This window comes from Takifugu flavidus, chromosome 1 (assembly GCF_003711565.1).
Source record: "Takifugu flavidus isolate HTHZ2018 chromosome 1, ASM371156v2, whole genome shotgun sequence".
NCBI lineage: Eukaryota > Metazoa > Chordata > Actinopteri > Tetraodontiformes > Tetraodontidae > Takifugu > Takifugu flavidus.
The window spans coordinates 4808372-4830519 of NC_079520.1; the positions used below are offsets into that span (position 1 = coordinate 4808372).

Here is a 22148-nt window from a genome sequence, read left to right on the forward strand (position 1 = left end):
TCTCCGTCTATCATTAAATGTCATCTGAGCTCATGATTGTATGCCGAGAATCAGAGAACCAGAGAAAATCACCCGGGCCTTTAAGATATATGGTTTTACTAACATGTCCTGATAAGCAAGCTGGAGTTTTTTTGAGTAATGGGAAGCGTCATTGTTTGAATTGTAATAGGATCATTTTCATTTGCAGTAATTTCCTCCAGAGGTGGAACACATTCATGAGCATTTTTCTAAACGCTGACACACCCTGAGGGGGTTCTGACGTTTCACGATTAATGAAGCGGACCTAGACTCTAGAAACATAGTATGCAACCAACACCACTGAAAAAGGGGCACTTTGCATTATGGGAAATGAGTGTCTTGACACGTAGGGAGACCAGATCCATGTCCCGATCGCTGCTCGATACGTTTGTAGCATAAATAATGCAAAAAGGCTGCAGCTCTCTAGCATTTACATAGTTTGTTTAAGAATGATCTTTAAATTTGAAATTAAGTTTTATTCTACATCTCACAGTAAAGCCCAGATAACCCAACTGTGCCTGGTTAAGCTGACATCTCATTAGAAGCTGGCTGGATGTGAAAGTTCAGGTTAGTCAATAAAGCATGAGCGTGCACATCCAGCCCCACGCTTCATCATAAAAGTGGCGCTTCAGGCAGCAGGGGAACTAAGCTGTCTCGGCTGGGACCTCGGGCTAAAACATGACTGTGAGCTGGGAAGAAAAGTATGTGGATTTTTCGTTTTAGTGAATATTTTGTTTGATCTCCTTCTGTGTTTGCTCTGCGTGTCTCATTTTGTGATCTCTCATTGCTTTATTGTTTGCATTGGCATTCCGGGGATTGATTCTTATTAAACTTGCTCTAATATTTCTAAAGTTTATAACTCAGCAGATACATTTCATTAAAATTAGTAGTAATGTGCTGTTGCACATGCCTGAGCTGTGCACTGTCTCATTAGCTGGGGTTACATGCACACTTTTTTTTTTAGTTCCAGCTAAAATCCTTTTGGCTTTTGATCTCAGGTCAGCTGTATTCTCAGGTCAGCTGTATTCATGTTGACTTATTAGGGGAAATAGCTTAATCAGATTGTGTTTTACTGCAGGTCTTCTGGAGAGCAGCATGCGCCTGAAGCCCCACGAGGCTCAGAGCTACAGGAAGAAGGCGCTCTGGGTGTCCTGGATCTCCATCGTGATCACCCTCATACTGGCCATAGCAGCGTTCGGTAAGCATTCCATCTTTCAGCTCTAGGTGACGTAGAGCCCAGTCACATTGGCACACAGTTCGTGTGCTCTAGTGGCAGCACGGGGTTCTTTCTCAGTTCCCCGTTGACTCAGAGGAAATGCTGAAATCGAAACAAACGTGATTGGAGTTTCAAAAGCTCTGAGCAGCCCAAGTCATGTTTAACGCAACAATTTAACCTAGAAAAAACAATAAAATCTTTTCTTTCCCTCACGTGACACAATCCACAGGTATTATCAGCATCATATAAATGTATAAATGATTCTACGGCATAAAGTCAAGAACAATTTGGCACAGGCTCAGGACTACAAAAGCTGTTTTTGTTCAGGCAAAAAAAGGAGCACTGTTGTTTTTAAAGGAATGCATAGTCCCAGCTTTCACAAGCAAAATCTGACATTTGATAAACTTCAGTGTTTACTGTGTCCATTTGAGCTTTGATCCTATAGAGGAATGAACGGTAGCACGAACTCACAGTTTCTTGGTACATGTATATTGAGATATAATTCCAAGTTAGGAGGGATCATTCTTCTTTTGAGAGCCATTAACGTGGCATTCTAGGAACAGATGGCTGAAAACTAACTGCAGAATATGACAACAAAGCAGTAGGCTTTAGCTGCAGTGGCCTGCTGAAGGTCACCTGCTCAGAAAAGCTAATGAATGAAGCACGGCGGCCGAGCTTCAAAGGCTGTGAAATTGTGATATTCTAGCTAATGAAAAGTGTTGTTGTTTTTGCCCAGCCTGCTTTTATGAATCCTTGTAGCCTGCAGTAACCAAGTGTAACATTGGCTGTGTAACTCCAGCTGGAGGATCTATTTTCAGAGTGCATGAAAATCATCTACGAGTTAACATCAAGCTTTTCTGTGAAAATGAGTCAGTCACTTTCACAAAGACAGAGAGAAACAACAAACAGCTTGTGCACTGTGACATTTCCGGGGTCAGGGTATTATTCTAATACTTTTAATGTATAAGTTGTTTAAATGTATACTGCAACCCCAATATACTGTAACTTTTTTTAAAAATCCCTCTGGGGTTGCACCAGCAAACATTTTTGCTGTTTCACGACACAGAGGAAGTCTGCAACGCACCACAATCTTATGAGAGCAATGTGGGGTGTTGCAGGAGAAGTCGCCTCTCGTCAGCCTCTTGTCACGATGTCTCTCAGGACTGTCTGACCCTCTGATGTACTGACTCATTTGTGCTAACGATCAATGGAACATGTATTTAATGTGACGAAGCCTTCATCTGATAGCATCCTGCAGCTCCTTATCAGGCAGCTTTTGGCTGATTTTCACAGTGTATATTTTTGGCTTCTCAGCCTGTCAACGTTCTCCGCACTGTGAGGCTGTTTAGATTAAATCCTACAGGATCAATAACTTGCAGTTTGTAGAGGACAGCCTGATATAAATTCATATTTCCCTGCTCTTCATGTGCTGGAGGTATGGAAAGAGATGCTACAACAATATTAACCAAAACCATAGTTTTCCCTCTGGACCTGTGGGCGGATGATGAATGAGATCTACAGAAAAAGGGAACATGGACACAATTACAGGAAATATGAAACCCACACCAGCAACCCGAGGCCAATATGATCACACACGCGTATGTTTGACAGGTTATCAGACATATGACTGATCACATTGGACTGCCATTATTAGGGCGGATCCCAAACACACTATGGTCATTAGCATTTAACACCAACAAATAGTAGTAAAATAAATAGAATAATAGACATTTAGCTGTGGATCTATACTTAAATCTACATTTGGGAGTTGGAGTTCCTGATAGCTGCTGTAAAAGCATGTGGGGTACCTAACAGTCTTGTGTCCCACTTGCTCACACACACCATTTCTGTAGACCTACAAGCCACTGGAGCTTTGAAAAGCCTAAATGCATGGTCAAATCTGAAAGCAAGGGGATAAATGCACTCTTCCTGCTTGCAGTAGCAGAGGAACTCAGGACAGGATGCTCCTCTGGAATGATGACCATCCGCACAGAGTTGTAATGCAGGGGCGCCATTGAGGTGAAGCATCTTGCTCTGAAACTCTTTAACATTGAGACCAGAGGATCAAACAAATCAAACAAACAAATAGCCTCTGGATCAATTTCTACAGAACAAATGAGGATTTTTTTTAATTTCATGCAGTCAGGAAATTGTGAACAGATCCATGAATTTAAAAACACTAATAATTAGCCCCTTTTTTGATACTATCCAATCACGTCTTCTCTCTGTGTCCTCTTTATTATACTCTATTCAATCACAAAGCCATTTTATCTCCCCTTAATCCCCCTTTCTTCTCTTTTAATGGAAAAAAAACCTGATTTCTTTTTTCATCGCTTCATAGAAAGTCGACATTTTGTAGGACTGAGTGGGGATTTTTTCCTGTCAGTTTCAATGGTAGTGACTCCTGAACGCGCTGATACATGGCTGCTGTATGTTACCTCTCAGTCTTTCAGAACAAGCTGTGCTCACCTGTGACAGCGGAGCAGATCCTCCAGGCATTGCTGGGCTTTAGAGGCTCAAAGAGCAGGAGATTACACCTGAAGTGGCTGCTGTCAAACGGAGCTACAGCAGTGTGTAGCCGTGAGGGCATTTCCCTGATATGTCAATCACAAAGCCACACGCTGATGTCAATCTTTATTATACAGCACATTTAAGACCATACAATGTAATATTTTCCAACTTTGCTTTATTAGATCCACCCTGTCCCTCTCAGATTGTTTGTGTTTATTGTAGAAGCAACATTAAACACTCCATAGAGTTTTTTATTTCCTTGCACAGGGGACCACCCATGCAACTTAACGCATAGCATTTGAGGCTCGGTTTGTTACCCTGTGGCAATAACAGGGAGGGGTCGGCAAAGGGCTGCACCATAGCTTGGTTATCTTAAATGGACTACTGTGTTTTAATTGTCCAAGAGGGTCTGATTTGGATGCAGCTACTCATCAGGGTGTTTAGAAAACACCTTCCAGCCATTTAGGAGTGTTTTTAAGCGAGCACCCAGGCACAGAGAGTCACAAGGGTCATATTTATAGCACTTTAACTGAGATAAATACCATAGACCCGGCTTTTTGCCATTACATCATATTTCACGGGAGTCTCTATGCACTGAAGCACTTAACCTTGCTGCTGAAATATGAGCACCCGAGCTGCCCCCGCCTAAGGTGCAGTTTTGTTATTAGGAATATGGAAGGCAATATCAGAACCGTTATCACCCGACACCTTTTCCGTTGTGCTTTCCATGCGGCCACAGAGATCCGTGATCAGAATAAGCAAGCAGACTAACAAAAATGAGTGTCAGGTTCCCTTCCAGGGCTTCCCTGAGTGATCCTTGCTGGCCAGTATTCTACAACACAATCAATCAGCAGCACTGCCAGCAACCATTTCAAGATGAAGCAAAGGGGGAGAAGCTTGTGCTTGCAGGTGGGCAACAATGAGATGGATAATGAGGGAAACAGTGACATTTAAAGGAGGAGAGAAAGCAGCATGGAGTAGCATATACAGCAGGAGGATAGGATGGAACGAGGGGTTCTACAGTTCAAATATATTTGGGAAAACAGAGAACAAACCACAGTCTTTCTTTTCTCTACCCATCTATGCTTCTTATTTTCTCCGTCAATTATTTGTGTCTGCAGTAGAACTGTAATTACTGTGATTCAACCCAGATGCAAGAAGAAAAAGCTCAACACAGTTATAAATAATCCATGGCTTTACGGAAGAGAACTAATGTGTAGCTTCACACAATAATAACTGTGCTCAGCGTTCCTTGGTACACGCCAGAAGTCACACACTTCTCTTCTTCATGTAGGATTATGAGTGATAGTTTAATCCATTGCCATTCAAAACAAATTATTTACTCTAGTCTTAGCCGGAGGACACGCTAGCCGACAGTAACAACAGTTTTGCTTTATAACGACTTTTGACATCTGCTGTTGGCATAACGACAGACAGAGAGGGTCATCGATGAGTTCAGGTCCCAATGGATCAAAACTGAGAAGTAAAGAAAAAAAACTCAGAAATAAAGATCTTGACTGAGTGAGTGGATATAATGTCTTCCACGAGTGATTAAGCATCCAACAACCCGCATCCCAACAACCTGCAGTGGAAATGAGGGCCAAATCTGGGTGGACTCTTCCAAACCATGGTGTGTTAAACTAAGGGTGATTCACCTGGGAACAATTTGGTCCTTGACCGTAGATTTAACTCGATGTATGTTTTATCTCAGCATGTCTATACTCTGAGTGCATGCTTCGACCTAAAGATGATGTAATGTTAGAAGATTGGGTTGTGCATTTTTACCAGGTGGAGCTGGTGTGTCCAGGAGTGGTGCTTTCACGGACCACTGGTGCTTTTAGTGTCTCATGTATTAGATATTGTGTGTGCACAATGTGGCGCTCAGCCGTACTGGGTTATCTGGAGACCGTTTATTATCTCGGCAGGTACTGCAGAAACACATTTGTTTCAATATCCACCCCTCCCTCCTGCCTCCTCTCCTTCCTAGTTTTACCTCTCTGTTCCTTCCCTCTTTTCTTTGTCTGAACGGCACAACTTCTTTGCCTCTCAGTCTTTGTCCTTTAAGTCCCTCCACCTTTTCCACACAATCATCCCCACCTACTGTCTGCCTCTGGGTAGAAAACACAATCATTTATTCATTTGTTTCCCCTTCCTCCCCTGTGTATTCTATTTATAATGGTAAATACCCAGTCACCAGCAGGGAAGAAGTGCAGGTCCATATGGAGTCCGACTTCAAATCAAGGTGATTTACTTGTTGTTACTGGACACACTTCACGCCCCTCTGTTTAATGCCTTTACTTACTTTTATATCATTACTTAATTAACCTAATTGTCTAATATCCACTGGCTTTCAGTGCAGATTTGAATTATCAGATTGGGTTTAATCTCTCAATCCAAATGTTTATTTTGTGTGTTGCTGCATCTAGCAGCCTGTGGAAGGTCAGTTCAGTTAAGAAAGGATTTTACACACATTTTTCTTGTTATGCAGGTCCAGGGAAAGGCTCCAAAATTTTCTTTGGTGAACTTTAGACAAGGCTCTGGGAATAACATGCCCTGCACTGTGCAACCTCCACATACAAACTGTCCTTGCTACGAGGTGACTTAATATTAAATTAAACAATTTGAATATGAATCTACAATGATGTTACTTGAAAAATTAAATGGCATCAAAACCAAAAGATGACAACCATAACAAATGTTCTTTTCCCACAGGCCTGTATCTTTAACAGGAAACTGGATTTCACTAAAAAAGAGCCTCACATGCTCACGTTAAAACACACTTTACATGCCAACAGATCCCTCCTCCCCTTTACCCAGTGTTCATTTTAAACATATTGTCTAATGATATTATTTTCATCAGGTGACCTTGGAATCCAGAACAGAACCCCTGCTTTCTAAGAACACATTCTACTCCACATACCGACGTGTTGCCAGTAACTGTTCTCACTGCAGCGGCTTCACATGAACCACACACTGAAACCTGGAGCAGATTGGGGCTGCTGACTGTGTAGATCTCCACTGTTTTGCCATCTCATTGTGTGCTGAAGAGACTGACTGACTATTAGGGCGGATGATTTGATGGCATGTGCTAAGTCAGTATTGACCATTTGGCAGTAATTATATAATAAAAGGCATCTGCTCTGTGTGAGGGTATCTGACCCCAGCAGCAGAGCAGCAGTACAGTGTCTTACTGTTGAAAGATTGGGGACAAGGACACTGTGCTCTCTCTCTCTCTCTGTCTCGCTCTATTCTTCTAACTCAATAGGGTACAATTACAACACAATTTTATATTGTATATGTACAACTGGATTTCTGTTAATATCTGCAATAGTTTTGAAGCTGTTTCCATAGTAAAATATTTGGAAAATATGAATTTGGAATTTGGAAACATGAAATTAATGTGACATTCAAGTCAAGATTTGAAGATGATGACCAAACTGGTTTTTATTTTGATATAAGAATGACCAAACCCTGATTCTGGCCCAGATTAAGACCTGGTCTCAGATCTACAAGGATGTCAGGATTCAAATCAAAGAGGATTACATTTGTTGCTCAGTTTGGACCTCTTAATGCTTTGATATCATCAAAAAGTGCCAAATCTCACAATGCTAATGAAATACAGATCTAAATCCTGATCCAGTCGCCCAAATAGGATTAAAATCTATATCTGAAACATGGATTTGCTCACACTCACACTGTTATTGTGAAACAGCCCTCTGGAGCCCCGGCTATCTTAGGAGTGGTGTAGCTCGTAGGTGTGTGCTTTCACACGACACATAAGTAATTGGTGTGTATGACAGCTATATATGTTGATGCCTGGTGATGGATTAAATGTGTATCGCCTCCGTTCTGAGTCAATTTCTCACTGTGCGGTTTTTCTGCAGAAGCAGCCCAACACACGGTAAACAGATCTGGTGTCATCCTCACCCGCTGAACCCCCTCTGAGTGCAGCACTTCTTCCCTTTTCACACCAGATGCTTCATCCTCTCGCCCTCCTCCTCATCAGCACCTAGAAGACACACACACACACATGCACACACACACACACGCACACAAGCAGACACACACAGTGTCTCAGGATGCTGATGTGATCTTGAAATCCTACAATCACAGTTGTGGGGAACATTTTGATCGCGCCCTCCTCTCAATGAGTCGTCTCTCAGCCAAAGTCTAATGAGTTGTGACTGAAGTGTGCGCTGGCCGACTGACTTGGTGCGTGTGTGCATTCATCTGGGAGAATAAACGTGTTTTACACTCTCGGCACGCTTTCATAGTGGTGAGGCTGAGATTAATGTCAGCGTTATAAATCACGGTCTCAATGTTCCTCAAAGATCCATTTTTCTTCCTCTCTATTAGTCTCAGTCTGTGATTAATGCATCAACGCGTGCTGTGATGCGTGTGATGTATCGTAGCTACTGAACATTTGGGATTGCCAGTCATTGTCATGAGCCAATTAGTTATGTAAATCGTGTTGTTTTGGCTTACTGCTGCATTGGAGAGGGGGGCGGGTGAAAACATTTAGTCAGGAGGATAAGAAAGTGGCACTATGGAAGCAATTAAATGCTGTTATTTTAATTGAATGTCCTACTTCCAGTCTTGGACACCCAGTCAGATGTTAAAGCCATGCTCTCTCCAGTGGGTTTTATGTGTTAGGTGTGAATGTTCCAATTCAGCTTGCATTCTTTCCACGTATGCCATTTTAATACAAATTCTGTCTTCCTCCTTCTGTCCAAGTCCATGTATTTTGGGCATAGGTGCGTTGGCTAATTCAAATGGGTGTGACTTGTCTCTTTGCCCTGCTGGTGCAGTTCACCTCTGGCCTGAAGGAAGCTGGGATGCGCTCTTGTTGTCTGACGACTGGAGACTGAAAGCTAGCATCTCGATGTGGGTTAGATGAATGCAAGTAAGAGATTGTGCATAGTTTTTCACCCGACGCTTCACCTTGGTGTTGATGTGTCAGGAAGCCTGAATAAGCATCACTGCGCTTTATCTCGGTATTTGCTTGGCTGTCAAACTCTCCCCATCTGCAGCACACAATTACAAGACAGCCTCTCTGGGCAGCTTAGCACCATCTTTTATCAGTCAGTCGCACTTGACTATTTTTACTCTTCAAACATGAGCCACAGAATCGAGGTGGTGCAGTTTGAAGTCGCTCCATCGCACTCAAACTTCAACTGTAAACAGGCCAGATATTACAAAGTTAACGTGGGCAAATTCTACGGTTTCTATACCCTTTCCTTCTCTTGACTATTCTTGTGAGCGATGTGTGCTTAAGAGGTTCTTTAAATATTAATAGCAGATCAATTAGTTGCTCTGCACCACACATGGTGGCAGTGGTGTAGTTAGTGCGACTGAATTTGAGTCAAATGGAGATTTTTTATTAACTGGTGTATTATTTAATTTATATTAGTATACTAATGAACAGTGGACCACTCCTGTACTTTGCGGAAAGAGTCAGGATCTATTCCCCCTTTAGCCTTATTTGCAAGGCAGCTATAGCTCCCACAATCCACCTCACCGGTGCCGTACGTCAGCACCTTCCTGTGAGGTGAATGCAAACGAATGCTAACACGCTCCTGCCCTCATTGTGTCAGCACATGCATGCCGATCCTAGATAATTCAACTATTCCCTTCCCACAGAGCAGCTATTGTATTCACACATGTACACTCTGATCAGGGATATAAGTCATCTTGGTCACCAGCCACTGAGCAGCCAGAGGTTTCGCTCGATGGTAAACTGATGTAGTACCTCCATTACCAAGAGGCCCAGCACTTCTCAGTCTGTAATATTTTTCCTGGAAATAGATTACACACATGAGAGCTGCTTCAGGGAAAAGACACATGGAAAACCATATTTTCCGCCTAATGCATGACATTGAGCCACACATTGTTGCACTTGCCTTCTGAAGCATATATAAAGAGGATAAAGGGAGTTAAATCAATTAGAAATGAAAAGGGAAAATTGGACAGGCTTAAGGAAGATGGGATTTTTCATTCCTCCTTTTCCTCCTACATTTTCTAAAGCAAACGTCGCTTTCTTCACACCTCCTGAGATTTGATCAAGTCAAGGTAAAAAAAGAATGACAGGTCTATAGGGGCTCACAGAAGGGGTGGTATTAGTGAGAGAAAGGCCAGGTTGTGATAGAGAAGTGTTGAAAAAGGGGATGAGTGACAGTCCACAGGGACTGAAAGAAAAAGATTTGAAGATTGTGAGCAAAGTGAGGAGAAAAATGGAGGAGTAAAAGGCTTAGAGGAGGTCAGAGAGTGAGGCAGCGATTTTTGACGTCGAGCGCGACTACCGCATGATTACATTTTAAAATAAATCCTAACATCTGATTTAATTCATCTGTTGCAGTCCTGAAAGCATCAAATCTTTGATTTGGTAATATTTTTTCACGTCCCCTTGTGAACTCGTATTCTCCTGGTACCCAATCATGCCAGACTGTATGTAATCAAACAAACCCTCTTCTGTACCGGGACAGAGCCTGTTGGCCCGGCAGATTCAGTATGAATGGCATCACCATGATACAGCAATTGATCCAACCTCTACCTTTGCAGTTCCCTCCACCAGGTAACGTTGTAGAAATTATTATTTGGTGTCTGGAAAAGTTAATTTAGTTGGCTGGATTGACAATTCAACCTTAATCTCAAGCCAAAACACCACCAACACCCTGTGCTAAAGGGCGAATATGCTCAGCTGGAAATGGTGTTAAGCAGTATACCAAATTCCACGTGACCTAATATTTTCTTATTCAAATGCGTCTGGCTTCATTTTTTTTTCAAAACCTCCAAAATTAAGACATTTTTTTGTTCAAATAATTGACTGGTGCATATGCTTCCATCTTGGTCACCAGCTCCCATCAGTGAGTGTGTCCATTTATCTAAAGGTGAGGAGCTGCTTTATTATGCTACTATTACATCTTTCACCAATCCTCAGCTTGTTTCACACTCGCCTACAGCACATGACCCTCTCAGTTGGTGTATTGAGAGTCTTTTCCTTCTGGTTTTGGGTTATATTAAGTAAAACGTCCCGAGACCCAGTTACAAAATGCTTAATCTGTGAAGGAATAATTCATTTCAGGCTTATCAGATGAAACCATTTTTTTTGTCATGGGCACAAACAGTCACATGTCTTGTGGAGGCATCCTCATTGGAGTTGGCTGGAACATTTGGAACAAGTCAGACTTTTCTTTGTGTGGACGTCAGTGTGTCGGGCTGCGATAGTGGTAAAGGTTGCCATTTGCTCTGGGGATGCAGATAAATGAAGACGACCAACAAAATCTCTCCGCCCACATTAAAATGACGCATCTGACTTGGACCACATTTCTGATCGATTAGCACTCACCAATATGTGTGAAATCAGTGACTTGCTGGCTTTTAAATGAGAAAATATGAAAAGAGCACAATATTGTGGAAAGAAATGAAACAATTGTGATGTATCTGCAGAGATTTTTGCCAGTCATTTATCAGTAACAGAATGAAGTGTCCCCATCTGGTGCTCACCCTTCCTAACAAACCTGCGCTTCTGAAAGCACAAACTGTTCAGACAGCAGCAACTCCTCACTTAGCTGAAACTCGCACTGTGACACAGAATGAGACAAAGGTCCCCAAATCCCCTTTATTTGCTTTTGGCGTAGTTATACGACTCCAAGTAGAGCAGGTCTCACACAAACCAGGAATTCCACTGGAAGATTTACATTTGCATCTTTTCCAGACAAACTTTCATTTGTCACTGTCTGTAGTTGCACCAAACCTTTGGCTAAAAGCTTTAGATGCTAAAATAAGTGACTTTAATCCAAATACATTCAAAACTCATGCTTTAAGGTTTATATATGTATTACTCATGTGGGTTTTATTAATCAATCTCCTCAAGTGTGTAAATTGTGGGCTATAGTAGCTGAGTTTACTACATTACAACCTATAAGCACCCATGCTCAGAAACTCAGGGCATGAACACACCACCTCCAGTTTAGAAATTCCGTCCCCCAGGTCTTGATTTGCAGATTATGTGCTGATCCTGTGTCTCCTGACTAGCTGACACCATCTGCAGCCATGCTGCCATCACTTTTGCGTGAGTACAGCTTATATTTGTCTGCTACGAAGAGCAGCAAATGTGAGAAGACATTAGTGGCTCGTGCTGTTAGAACTATGTCTGTGAAAATACTGTACAGGGACAGATGATCTGCAGTGTAAGATAGAGACACAATAGATGATCCAGGATTTCTTTCTTGTTCATCTTGTCTTGAAGTGGAGTTTTACCGCTAACAGGAAGTGACAGCACGGAATCAAAATGGATGGAAATACTCGGTAGTGATGACTAAAGCCTCATTCATTTTTAAGCAACAGCGATTTGGGTTGTTTGAGTGCCTCTCAGTGTGGATGTGGGTTAGCACTGAACTGCACTGAGTGATAACAGTCACAGTTGGTTAAATTTCCCAAAATGTTTAGACCTGATGTGAAACACTCATAGTTTACAGTATCATGACTCACAGAAGCAGGAATTACCTCTCCAGACGACACTGAGCCTCACATATAACACAGCATTTGCAAAGGATGAGCTATGGGTGAATTTTGGCCTCCTGTTGGTAGAATAGTTATGTGACAGCAGACATTCTCTTGCACAGCTGAAGCCAGTGATATAATGTCTTCGTTGGTATCATTCCATCATCTGCTAAACAAACATTAAAGGCACAAAGGTCCGTTTGTAGGAGTCTACAGATCTTTAATTAAACCTTTTAATGGATGGTTTAAAGAAAGTGAGCTTTTGTTCAGTTAAATATTGGATTATGTGGCAGAGACAGCAAAAATTATGCGACGTATGAGGCAGTGGGAGGCCAGTGTGCCCAATTTGCTGTTGTTATGTACGACTTTCACATTTCTCCATGCTGCGTGTTGTGATAAGTATACAACAGAAAAACAGGGACTGAAAAGTCATTTATGGACTTCAACAAAAACAAGAAAAGTATTCTACCAGTAATCATGCTGATTTTATGTTAAGATGAATCTCATATTCGGAAAAATATGCAGTTTTTCAGCACTTCCCTTGAGTTTTATTTTCATTATTGTTTTTTTTTTTAAAACTCAATTATATCAAAGGATTTTGTCATCTTTATCTGTAAAAACAAAGTAATACAAAGAGTCAAAAAGTGGAAAAATTTCAAGATTCAGCCCCAACTTAAATATTGAGATGCTAGCCCGAAGTGTCTATAAATTAGACACGCACAGACAGACATATTCGCCTCCCCAATAAAACAATGGCAAAAGTTCATCCATTATACGTATGCCAAATCACGCTCACAGCCGTTTTCCCACACCGGTCTTTTTTTTTTCTGTGTGTGCTGAGGGTGAAGGTTGTTTTAGATGAGGGTTCACATTCTGCACGCAGAGGTGTGGACTGAATGTTTTGGTCCTCTGAATTATTAAAAGTTTTGGGGAATTGTTTTCTGCAACACGAGGACCAAAGTATGATTGCTCATTTCAAAGGGGGCAAACACTGAATTGCCATTCTTTACAAAATAAAAGCAGGGAGGACACTGGCTGCTTATTTAAAGAGCAGCACTTTCTCACATGCTAAATGACGCTTTAGCTTTTTTATTCCAGGAATGCATCCTTGACACTGCGTCTGAAGCATATACTGTTGGGAAAAATGCTTAGACATATGACAGGAAGGTTGCAGACAGTGATCCACGGTAGCTGCTACAGTGCTTCAGAGATTGGAGCGTACTGTGAGCACAGTGAGTCTGCCAGAAGTCCCTGCTGCGGAGATGAAGCATAAATCGGTACCTGAATCAGTTTCCACCCAGACGACCGAGAAAATGCTGACACTTTTAGTCCTGGTTACGCACAGCAGCTGCTCCGCTAATTATTGCCCTACGCATCCATCTGAGAATCACAGATCATCTAAAGCTCTTGGGGTGGTTGTTTTGTGCCAGCTGAAATACACAGGATGCTATAGAGCAGAGCCATTACTCACAGCTACAGGGGTAGCTTCTCCAGTTCAGGGCCACTCCCAGACCATTCCCTCAGTGCATTCTACCCTCTGTTGACCCTATCAGAGCACTGGTGCTGATGCCAGCATGCTGCGGAACGCACAGCCCCTGCATTATGGACATAACCCAGAAAACATCCGTCCTGGGAAGGTTTGTTTACATTCTAGATCCTGTTTATTTAGAAATCCAGACACTTGCCGTCTGCCTCTGCAGCTGCACTGAGGTCTTTTCAGCAAGGTGGTTTTGTCCACCGATAATTAATTCTCTCATTCTCTCTAATGTTCTCTTCTAATTCCATTACAGTAATTGTCCTCTCTGATAGGATACACAGCAAAAACCAAGAGTCAGTGGAGTCAATTTGTAACCCATTTACAGCTCTCCTGGGCTTGGGTAAAGTGTTACGAAGCATCGCGTTGAAAGCTGAGAGGCATATCTGAACCTTCAGATTTTGAAACCGAATAAAGCCCTTGTAGCCATGCAGGTGTGGCGGAAGCCTGATCTGGTGTTTGTCCCGGCTTAATCTCGGCATGCACTGAGCCCCCAGTGCCAGGCCGCTCACAGATGGCGCCTTTCTCCCTGTGCCCTTCAACTGGAAATCAATACTGCTGAGATCCAGGGAGGGAGCTCCCCCAGAGTGAAAACCCCAGAGCGATAACTGGAATATAAACCCATTTACAGTGAGCTTCATATATACTTTCATGCCTGCTGGACAACAAACCTCGACATGATAGGAAAAGCCCAGACTAACAGGCCAGGTAATGTAGTTAAATGTCCTTTTTCTCTTATTGAATGCCCTGTTAACAAAAGATAAAATGAAATTAGAAAGAATGCCAGCTGCTCCTGAGAAAATATAATAAAGACACTTTTTCTTGTTGTTGACAATGATCCGATAGCCAAGATTAAGATCGCTGTATTCAGTGAAAACCCTGTGTAAATATGAGGTTCAGGTTTCATAAAAATGCATATTAAACTCTTCATTCTGATGATACGCGTGTAGATGTTTGATGTTGCCGTTTCACCTTCACTCAAAATCAGCTCAAGTCAACATTGTTAAGTCATGGCTTTGAAACTTCTTCATACCAGATCAGTTCAGTACAGATAAGGCTAGTTGGGCGGTGAGCTGCTGTGCACAGATAAAAAAAGATTCATATTTTCCACTGCTGTCAAATGGATCTATTACAAATAATTCCATTGAACAAAACTTAAACATGTACTCAGCTGTCACTCATAATGTTTTATTTAATTTTTGAAGCCATCTGATGAGAAACTAACATGATAAAATCTAAAATAAAGGGAGCATTTACTGCATCCTGCCGCTAGGGGTGACTGAGCTATAACCTCCTTTTCTGGGGGCTGTGGTGGTTTTTGGGCATATTCACGAACCGCGTTCTGAGCAGCCTCATAAACGGCTGTAGAGGTTTTAATGTCACAAAGGAGTGGGCGCAACTGATGATGAAAATGGGAGAAATAAAAAGGAAGTGGAAGAAAAGAGGAGGATTAAGAAGAGGCTGCAGCAAAGTGGGATGAGTGAAAGGGACACGGAGGGGAAATGAAGATTAGGGACGGACAGGGGAGACACCCATGAGGGTGGAGAGCAAGAAAGAGACAAAATAGATGGAAGGAAAGGAAAGATCCCGGCAGGGTTTCTATCGTCTGAGCTATACACCAGAGCAAGAGGCGCAGAGCCGAGCAGTGGGTCCTGAATTATTAAAGGCGGCATTTTGCAGCAAAGCGAGGTCCGCAGCCATGTCAGGCGTGTCTGCTGAGGGGGCAAAGATGGTGGGTGTGGGGAGAGGGACGTCTCAGCAGTTTCAACAGTTATATTCATGTGGAGGTCTAGCTGTTTTATTTTTTAACATAAATTAATGAGGAAACACAATGCTCACACACACACACACAAAACCACACTGATTTTCAGTAGTTCGTCAGTCCTGCACAGCTGTTTCTCATCAATTTCAGGAGACAACAGGAAAACATGATAAATAAACCTAGAAGGAGAATATGTTCTATTCTATTTGACTTCTGAAGTCTCTTCATTGTTAAAAACAGCAAACAGATATAGGTCCGAAAGATCTTCTTTCAGCACCATGTGATGCACAATAAAAAGAACTATTATGTACATAGAAGAGTAGTTTGGCCCATTTCCAGCCCTGACTGGCATATAAATATTGTTAAGCCTTATTTATGATTATTTCTCCATTACCACGACCTCCTCCATCGCTCCACAAGGCAGTGATATAATGAAGAGGTTCAGAACCATGCAGCAACACTTCACATGTAATGATTGTTAAGTGGGTTCCTCCCAGGGTTGCGAAATCAGCCCCTGCTGGGAGGTTTTATCCCTCCAGCTCACACTAACTTGCCACTGCGATTGATTAGAAGCGCACAGCTCATTGATTGACAGAGAAGTCCGTCAGTATTTTCCTCACTTTATTAATCTCCCGCTCGTCTCTCTTTTTGATCCTGCGTTTCCGTGTCCACTCTTCCTCTTCCTTTATCTCAGCCAACATCGTTTCTGTTCATTTGATGTAAATGCAGCCCTGAATTGAACTGCCCACAGGCAGCAAGAGGAGGGGGCAATTATTTAGTGCATGTGGCTGTGAGCAGTTTTATCAATGGATTTTATATAAAGTGCCTGGTTAACAGATGAACTAGTGTGTGTGTGTGTGTGTGTGTGTGTGTGTGTGTGTGTGTGTGTGTGTGTGTGTGTGTAATACATATCTGAATGCACTATAAGGCTGCAAAGCCTTCTGCTCTATTGGACCATAACAACCTCCCATCAAGCAGCATCTTATTAACTGAAAATGTATTGACATCACTCATAACTTTATTAATAAGCCGATGGAACATGAATTGTAATCTGAACCTGGAAAAGGTTTTGAAAAAGCAAAAGTAAAATCAGCATTTTTGCCTGTTGAAGGGAATGAGCTTGTGTTAGGTGGGGAAAGACCGTTTCATTCTGGAGAAATGTATGTGAACATATGCATTGATGCACCTGTGAACTGTAGCAACACATCTGTGTAACTATAGATAACAAGAGTGAACACTTCCTTTTTTGTGGCCTGAATCCTCCCCCCCCAAAAAAACAAAACTACTGCCTGATTGTCAAACTGTTTCCTCTGCAGATCCGCTTTGCTTTTGGCTGGTCTGGAATTATTACCCAGCGAGATGCTGCCTGATCTATCCGCCACCTATAATCAGTGCCAAGCGTGCACTGATGAGACAGAGAGAGAGAGAAGGAAAATATGGGTGTTAAGTGTTGGCACTGGTGCTCTCCTCTCTTGCATAATTCACTGATAATTAGGGATTTAATGTTGCTATCTGTGTGCTGTCACTATGTATGGGACATGCTAAATGGGTCCAGACCAGAATAGATCCAGCAGGAAGACCAAGAAGACTCGCAAGGTCTCTATCTATCTATCTATCTATCTATCTATCTATCTATCTATCTATCTATCTATCTATCTATCTATCTATCTATCTATCTATCTATCTATCTATCTATCTATCTATCTATCTATCTATCTATCTATCTATCTATCTATCTATCTATCTATACTTCCTTCAGACTCAGAGATCTCTGGTGTGGTTCCTGGTATCTGTTGGAGCCATCTACTCAGCTTGGGTGTTACTGCCCCTAGTGTCCCAATCACCACTGGGACCACTGTTGCCTTCATGCCCCACATTCTCTCTAGCTCCTCCTTCAGTCCTTGGTACTTCTCCAGCTTCTCGTGTTCCTTCTTCTTGATGTTGCTATCACTCGGGATTGCTACATCTATCACCACCACTGTCTTCTGGTGTTTATCCACCACCACTATGTCAGGCTGGTTGGCCACCACCATCTTGTCAGTCTGGATCTAGAAGTCCCAGAGGATCTTGGCCTGCTTGTTCTCCAGCACTTTCGGGGGTGTCTTCCCCTGGACCCTGGGACCTCCAGTCCATACTCAGTGCAGATGTTCCTGTACACTATGCCAGCCACCTGGTTATGCCGCTCCATGCATGCCTTGCCTGCTAACATCTTGCACCCTGCTGTGATGTGCTGGACTGTCTCAGGGGCATCTCCACACAGTCTGCACCTGGGGTCTTGTCTGGTATGGTAGACCCTGGCTCTATTGCTCTGGTGCTCAGGGCCTGTTCTTGTGCAGCCATGAGTAGTGCCTCTGTGCTGTCTTTTAGTCCGGCCTTTTCCAGATTCTCTATGAAGATAGAGAATCTGGCCAATCGATCCATCAATTGAATGATGAATCAAAGTCTCTTTCTTCCTTTTGAAAAAAAAGAGTCCCTTTGCATAGATTTAAAGTCCGCCGTGTAATTCAAACACACAGCACACTGCAGAATTTCAGCTGTTCCTTAATCATTTCACACTCCACTTCTTCCCATCTGTTTTTTTTGTTTGTTTTTGCGATCTTCCCCTTAATGCATGTTTTCAAATGCCCCACCTCCTCCCTCCTTGTTAGTGGTGCTCATGCACACTTTCCTTCCTGATTAACTAACAGCCCAGAGGATGTTACACCGACTACTGTCTGCTCTCCTCCAGAGAGACATTGATTTGCTGGCAGGCTGTGACCACACAGATGGCTCGTACGTTGTAATGAGCTTGAGGGGCAAAACTAGGAATGTGAACGGTACTAAACAGCAGAGAGGTCTGTTGATGTGGACACATAATGTGAATATACCGTAAAGCTGTCAGCAGATCCTGGGGTAATTATCAACGCTGTTGACTTGATGCCGATTTAGAGGGGGGGGGCTATGTCAGCCTGAGGAAGCAGATTGGTTTTCCGTGCACAGCGGCGCTGCACTTCACCCCTGCTCAAGGTTTGGGTCGCCAATGTAATTTAATGTTCCAGCATAACTCACAAGACAACATTGAGTTACTTTGTAAGTGGGTGATAGCATCAATTGCTGCACATTAGACCCAGAACAAGAAAGCACACGTGGCTCTGAAGTCGGGATGACACGAGTCTCGGGACGGCTTCAAATACGAGCCGATCTGAAGGTAAAGTGACGTAATCAAGAACGAAGGTGGCCTGAGCTGCAGTCGGACGTGTGTGTGCTCACCTTTAAGGGGATAAAAAAAACCCAGCAAAGTAGGTCAAACCCATGACAGCTTATGGGTCAGTGGTCCTTGCCCAGCAGGTTTCAGCTCTCAATTCATATCAGAGGCCCTCCTGGAATGTAGACGGTCACACAAAGAGGCTTTAAGATTCGAGAGGTTGTTATGGAGGCAGTAGAATCTATACTCCTTAACTTGTGTGAATTTGATGCAAATTTCATACAAATGTTAGCCCATATGCTGTCCAAGCCTTGATTTGTTGTACATCAAAACAAGATTTTTCAAAATGGCATGATGTATTCACTGACATAATAAACATGTATTATAACTTCATTATTTAAACAAAAAAGTCAAAAGGGCAGCCTTTAGTTATTAAGGACAAAAACATCTTAAATTGGCATCAGAAGTTCTTCCATTTTCTTCTTCTGCTCTTGATTATCTCTGCGTGTCCCTCTGCTGCTCGCAACAACGCCGCAATATCAAAACTGTAATAACTACATTGGATTTCAGCTCCCAGTTTGGCCTGAAATCTCATGTTTCCATGGGGATTTGTCAGCTGTATCTTCCCCCAGAGACTTGGGCAAGCAAAGATGTGGAGTAAAACAAGGGCGGGCAGAAGGGCAAAACAGCACATGTGAAAGACAAAGACAAAGAATAAATGTCAGATTATGGTTATAATCTATCCAAATAGTGTTTTTAAAAAAAAATATATTATTAATAATATATATTAACTGTGTGTACTTTGGTGGAAAAATAAACAATGTACAAAAAACCTGAAAATTCTAATGTTTTACTCTTCAAGAGTGATCTGTATTAACTGTCTCCCTCTCCCCCTCCCCCTCCCCCCCCCCACACACACACACAGCTGTATCGTTCTTGAGGCAGAGTGCATCAGCGTTTGGATTTGCTGTAAGTTTCACCTTCTTTCTTCCCTCCGTTCAGTCTAAACTTTGATCTCCGTTCAGTCTAAACTTTGATCTCTGAGATTTAATAATGACTCCATCTTGTTATTGGTCCTTTTGTCGCCAAGGTAACAGTGAAGACAAGAGTAAAGCTTTCATTACAAAAGATTCCCAAATGTCATCAAGATTGTAACACAATGAGCCTAAATAATATGATCCATACTCTGGGTCAGATAGAGCTTTTAATTAGCATAACCTAATTATGACATTAAAACTATAAGCTCCCGTTCTTTTATAAAAGATGGTGTTTAATTAGCAAGAGCTCATGTCTTTTAACAAAGTTGTAGGAAAAATACACCGTGTTTATTTGAAACCCTTATCAGCTTTTGAAATAAGACTATGAATTTAAATGATCTTCTAATCCTACGGCTTTGTAAAGCTTCATTTGGCCAAATTTTACACAATTTACATCAAGTTATCTGAAATTTCCTTTTACTTGTTTTCATGCCTGACACGTGACCCTCGTGACCCTCTCTTTTGCTCTGCTCCCGCCAGTTTGAGGCCACGCTGGACGTCCTGTCTTCGTTTATTGTCATCTGGCGCTACAGCAACGCGGCGGCCGTGCACTCTGCACACAGAGAGTACATGTGAGTGCAGAACAACTCGCCTGTGTGCCTCCTCATCCATTACTGCTGTCACATCACACGTTACACACGCAACTCTTTGTGCTTGCAGAGCGTGCGTGGTCCTCGGGGTCGTCTTCATTCTCTCCTCCCTCTGCATCCTGGGGAAAGCTGCCCATAACCTGGTTATCAGGATGCCACCGGAAGTGGTGCGGTACACGCTGCACTTACACACATATGCCGCGCATCATTGCGTACACCACCTCCATTTATAGCTTTCTGCTGCTGTGACGTTGGACTTTTGTTTCCTGCCTTTTACGCTTTATGCCAACAAACACACGGGCGAGCACACAGGCGTGCACACACAGCCATGAGAAAGCTTTTATTTGCCCGCTGTGTCTGTTCCAGTTCTGAAAAATGTTATTTATTCTATAAAGGATTTAAACCTCACCATCTGTCAGCTTCTCTGAAAGAGGAAAAAGAGAATTTTAATTGTTTTTTTCTCCCCGTCCTGATTTGCTCCACCTGGATTCTTGCCTCTACCTGGGTGTTAAAAGTCCATGCGCCACTTCTCAGCGACCACTATCCATATTTTGTTCTGTTTTTGAAGTCCGATGTTCTCCTTTGAAATTATATCCATATTTTTTGGCCACTGTCAGGACAACATCTTGGTTTGGGGTGAAAACTGAGTCACTAAAACCTCTCTGGCCTGATGTCAAAGGGACTAAAGCCAAGAGTCCATGAGTCTGGAGCTATAAGCAGCATGTTGAGGACAGCGGCTCATCTGCAGACTGTTTGAGTTCTGCTGCCAGTGTGCAAATAAAATCTGTGGGTGTTGGATCCCTGAGGCATGTAAGAGCCTTTCACCACTTCTCCCTGTTTATTCTCCCTCTTTTCTTCACCATCTTGATCCTTATTCTTATATTTATACATTCACAGAACTTTTTTCAGTGCTGCCTGAAGGGATTGGGTTTGCTTTATGGGCACACAGACAAAAGGTTTGGTCCCATCTATGGGCACACAGAAAAGTTCCAGTTCCAGTTTAATTATGTAAAAATGAGAGCAGAGTAAATTCTAATCTCAAAAAGGGCGGCAGTAATAACTCAGAATAAATATTCCCATCTTTTTTTTCTGTTTTCCACTAATGAGAAACTCTGAAGCAAAGGCATGCACAAGCAACTCAGTGATGGTAATATAGGAAGGAAGAAGTCCAAATAGTCAACCGGCACCCTCTGAAGCTATAGGGGGCCGGGCAGGTAACTTCAGTTAGTGGATAAATACCCAGGTTTTAAATGAGGCAGAGAAGTAAAATTAAGCGATTCAACCACAAATGGGGATTTTTATCAAGGAAATACGACACATTTGGTTCTAATTCGACAAACACAAAAGCTTTTTAAGGGTTTTTGCCATACTTGGCTTGGTCGGGTTGCAAGTGCATGAGTTTAAAAGCCGACATTATTGTCTATTATCTGTCTCATTTATCCACGCACCCCCACCCCAGCACCCCCACCCCCCATCCCACCCCAGCACCTTATTCATTATCCTACCTTCCCCCTCCATCCATCTCAACCATCTCACCCCTCTTCATCATTGTACCAGGTCTGTAGCCTCTCTCCCTCCCTGTAACCAGGCTCACCAACCCCTCCCCATTGCTTTTTGAGTCTTTTTGTCATCCCATCATCCTGGTCCTCTGGTATCTTCCTCTCGGCTGCTGACGTGTTTGCCAGCAGGCGAGCCACAGCAACACAGTTTAATTATTACCTGCTAGGAAGCATTCCTTCCTCGGTGGAAAGGCTGCGGGTAACGGGGAGTCTTGATTCAGGGCACGTCCTGGTT

At 42.6% G+C, this 22148-nt stretch overlaps 1 protein-coding gene and 1 long non-coding RNA gene across 2 annotated transcripts in view; one reads left to right on the forward strand and one right to left on the reverse strand.

The window, feature by feature from the left end:
• tmem163a (transmembrane protein 163a) overlaps positions 1–22148 on the forward strand; it is a 29017-nt gene that overhangs the window by 2101 nt on the left and 4768 nt on the right. Inside the window, exons 2-5 of the mRNA XM_057039532.1 lie at positions 1097–1216; positions 19653–19696; positions 20245–20336; positions 20425–20521. Coding sequence (XP_056895512.1) covers positions 1097–1216; positions 19653–19696; positions 20245–20336; positions 20425–20521 — 353 coding nt within the window. The remainder of the gene's footprint in view (positions 1–1096; positions 1217–19652; positions 19697–20244; positions 20337–20424; positions 20522–22148) is intronic.
• On the reverse strand, positions 19026–20302 carry LOC130529389 (uncharacterized). Its single transcript, XR_008951575.1, has 2 exons — positions 20186–20302; positions 19026–19362 (listed from the first exon to the last, which is right to left on the reverse strand). It is a non-coding gene; the product is annotated as an uncharacterized LOC130529389 (long non-coding RNA).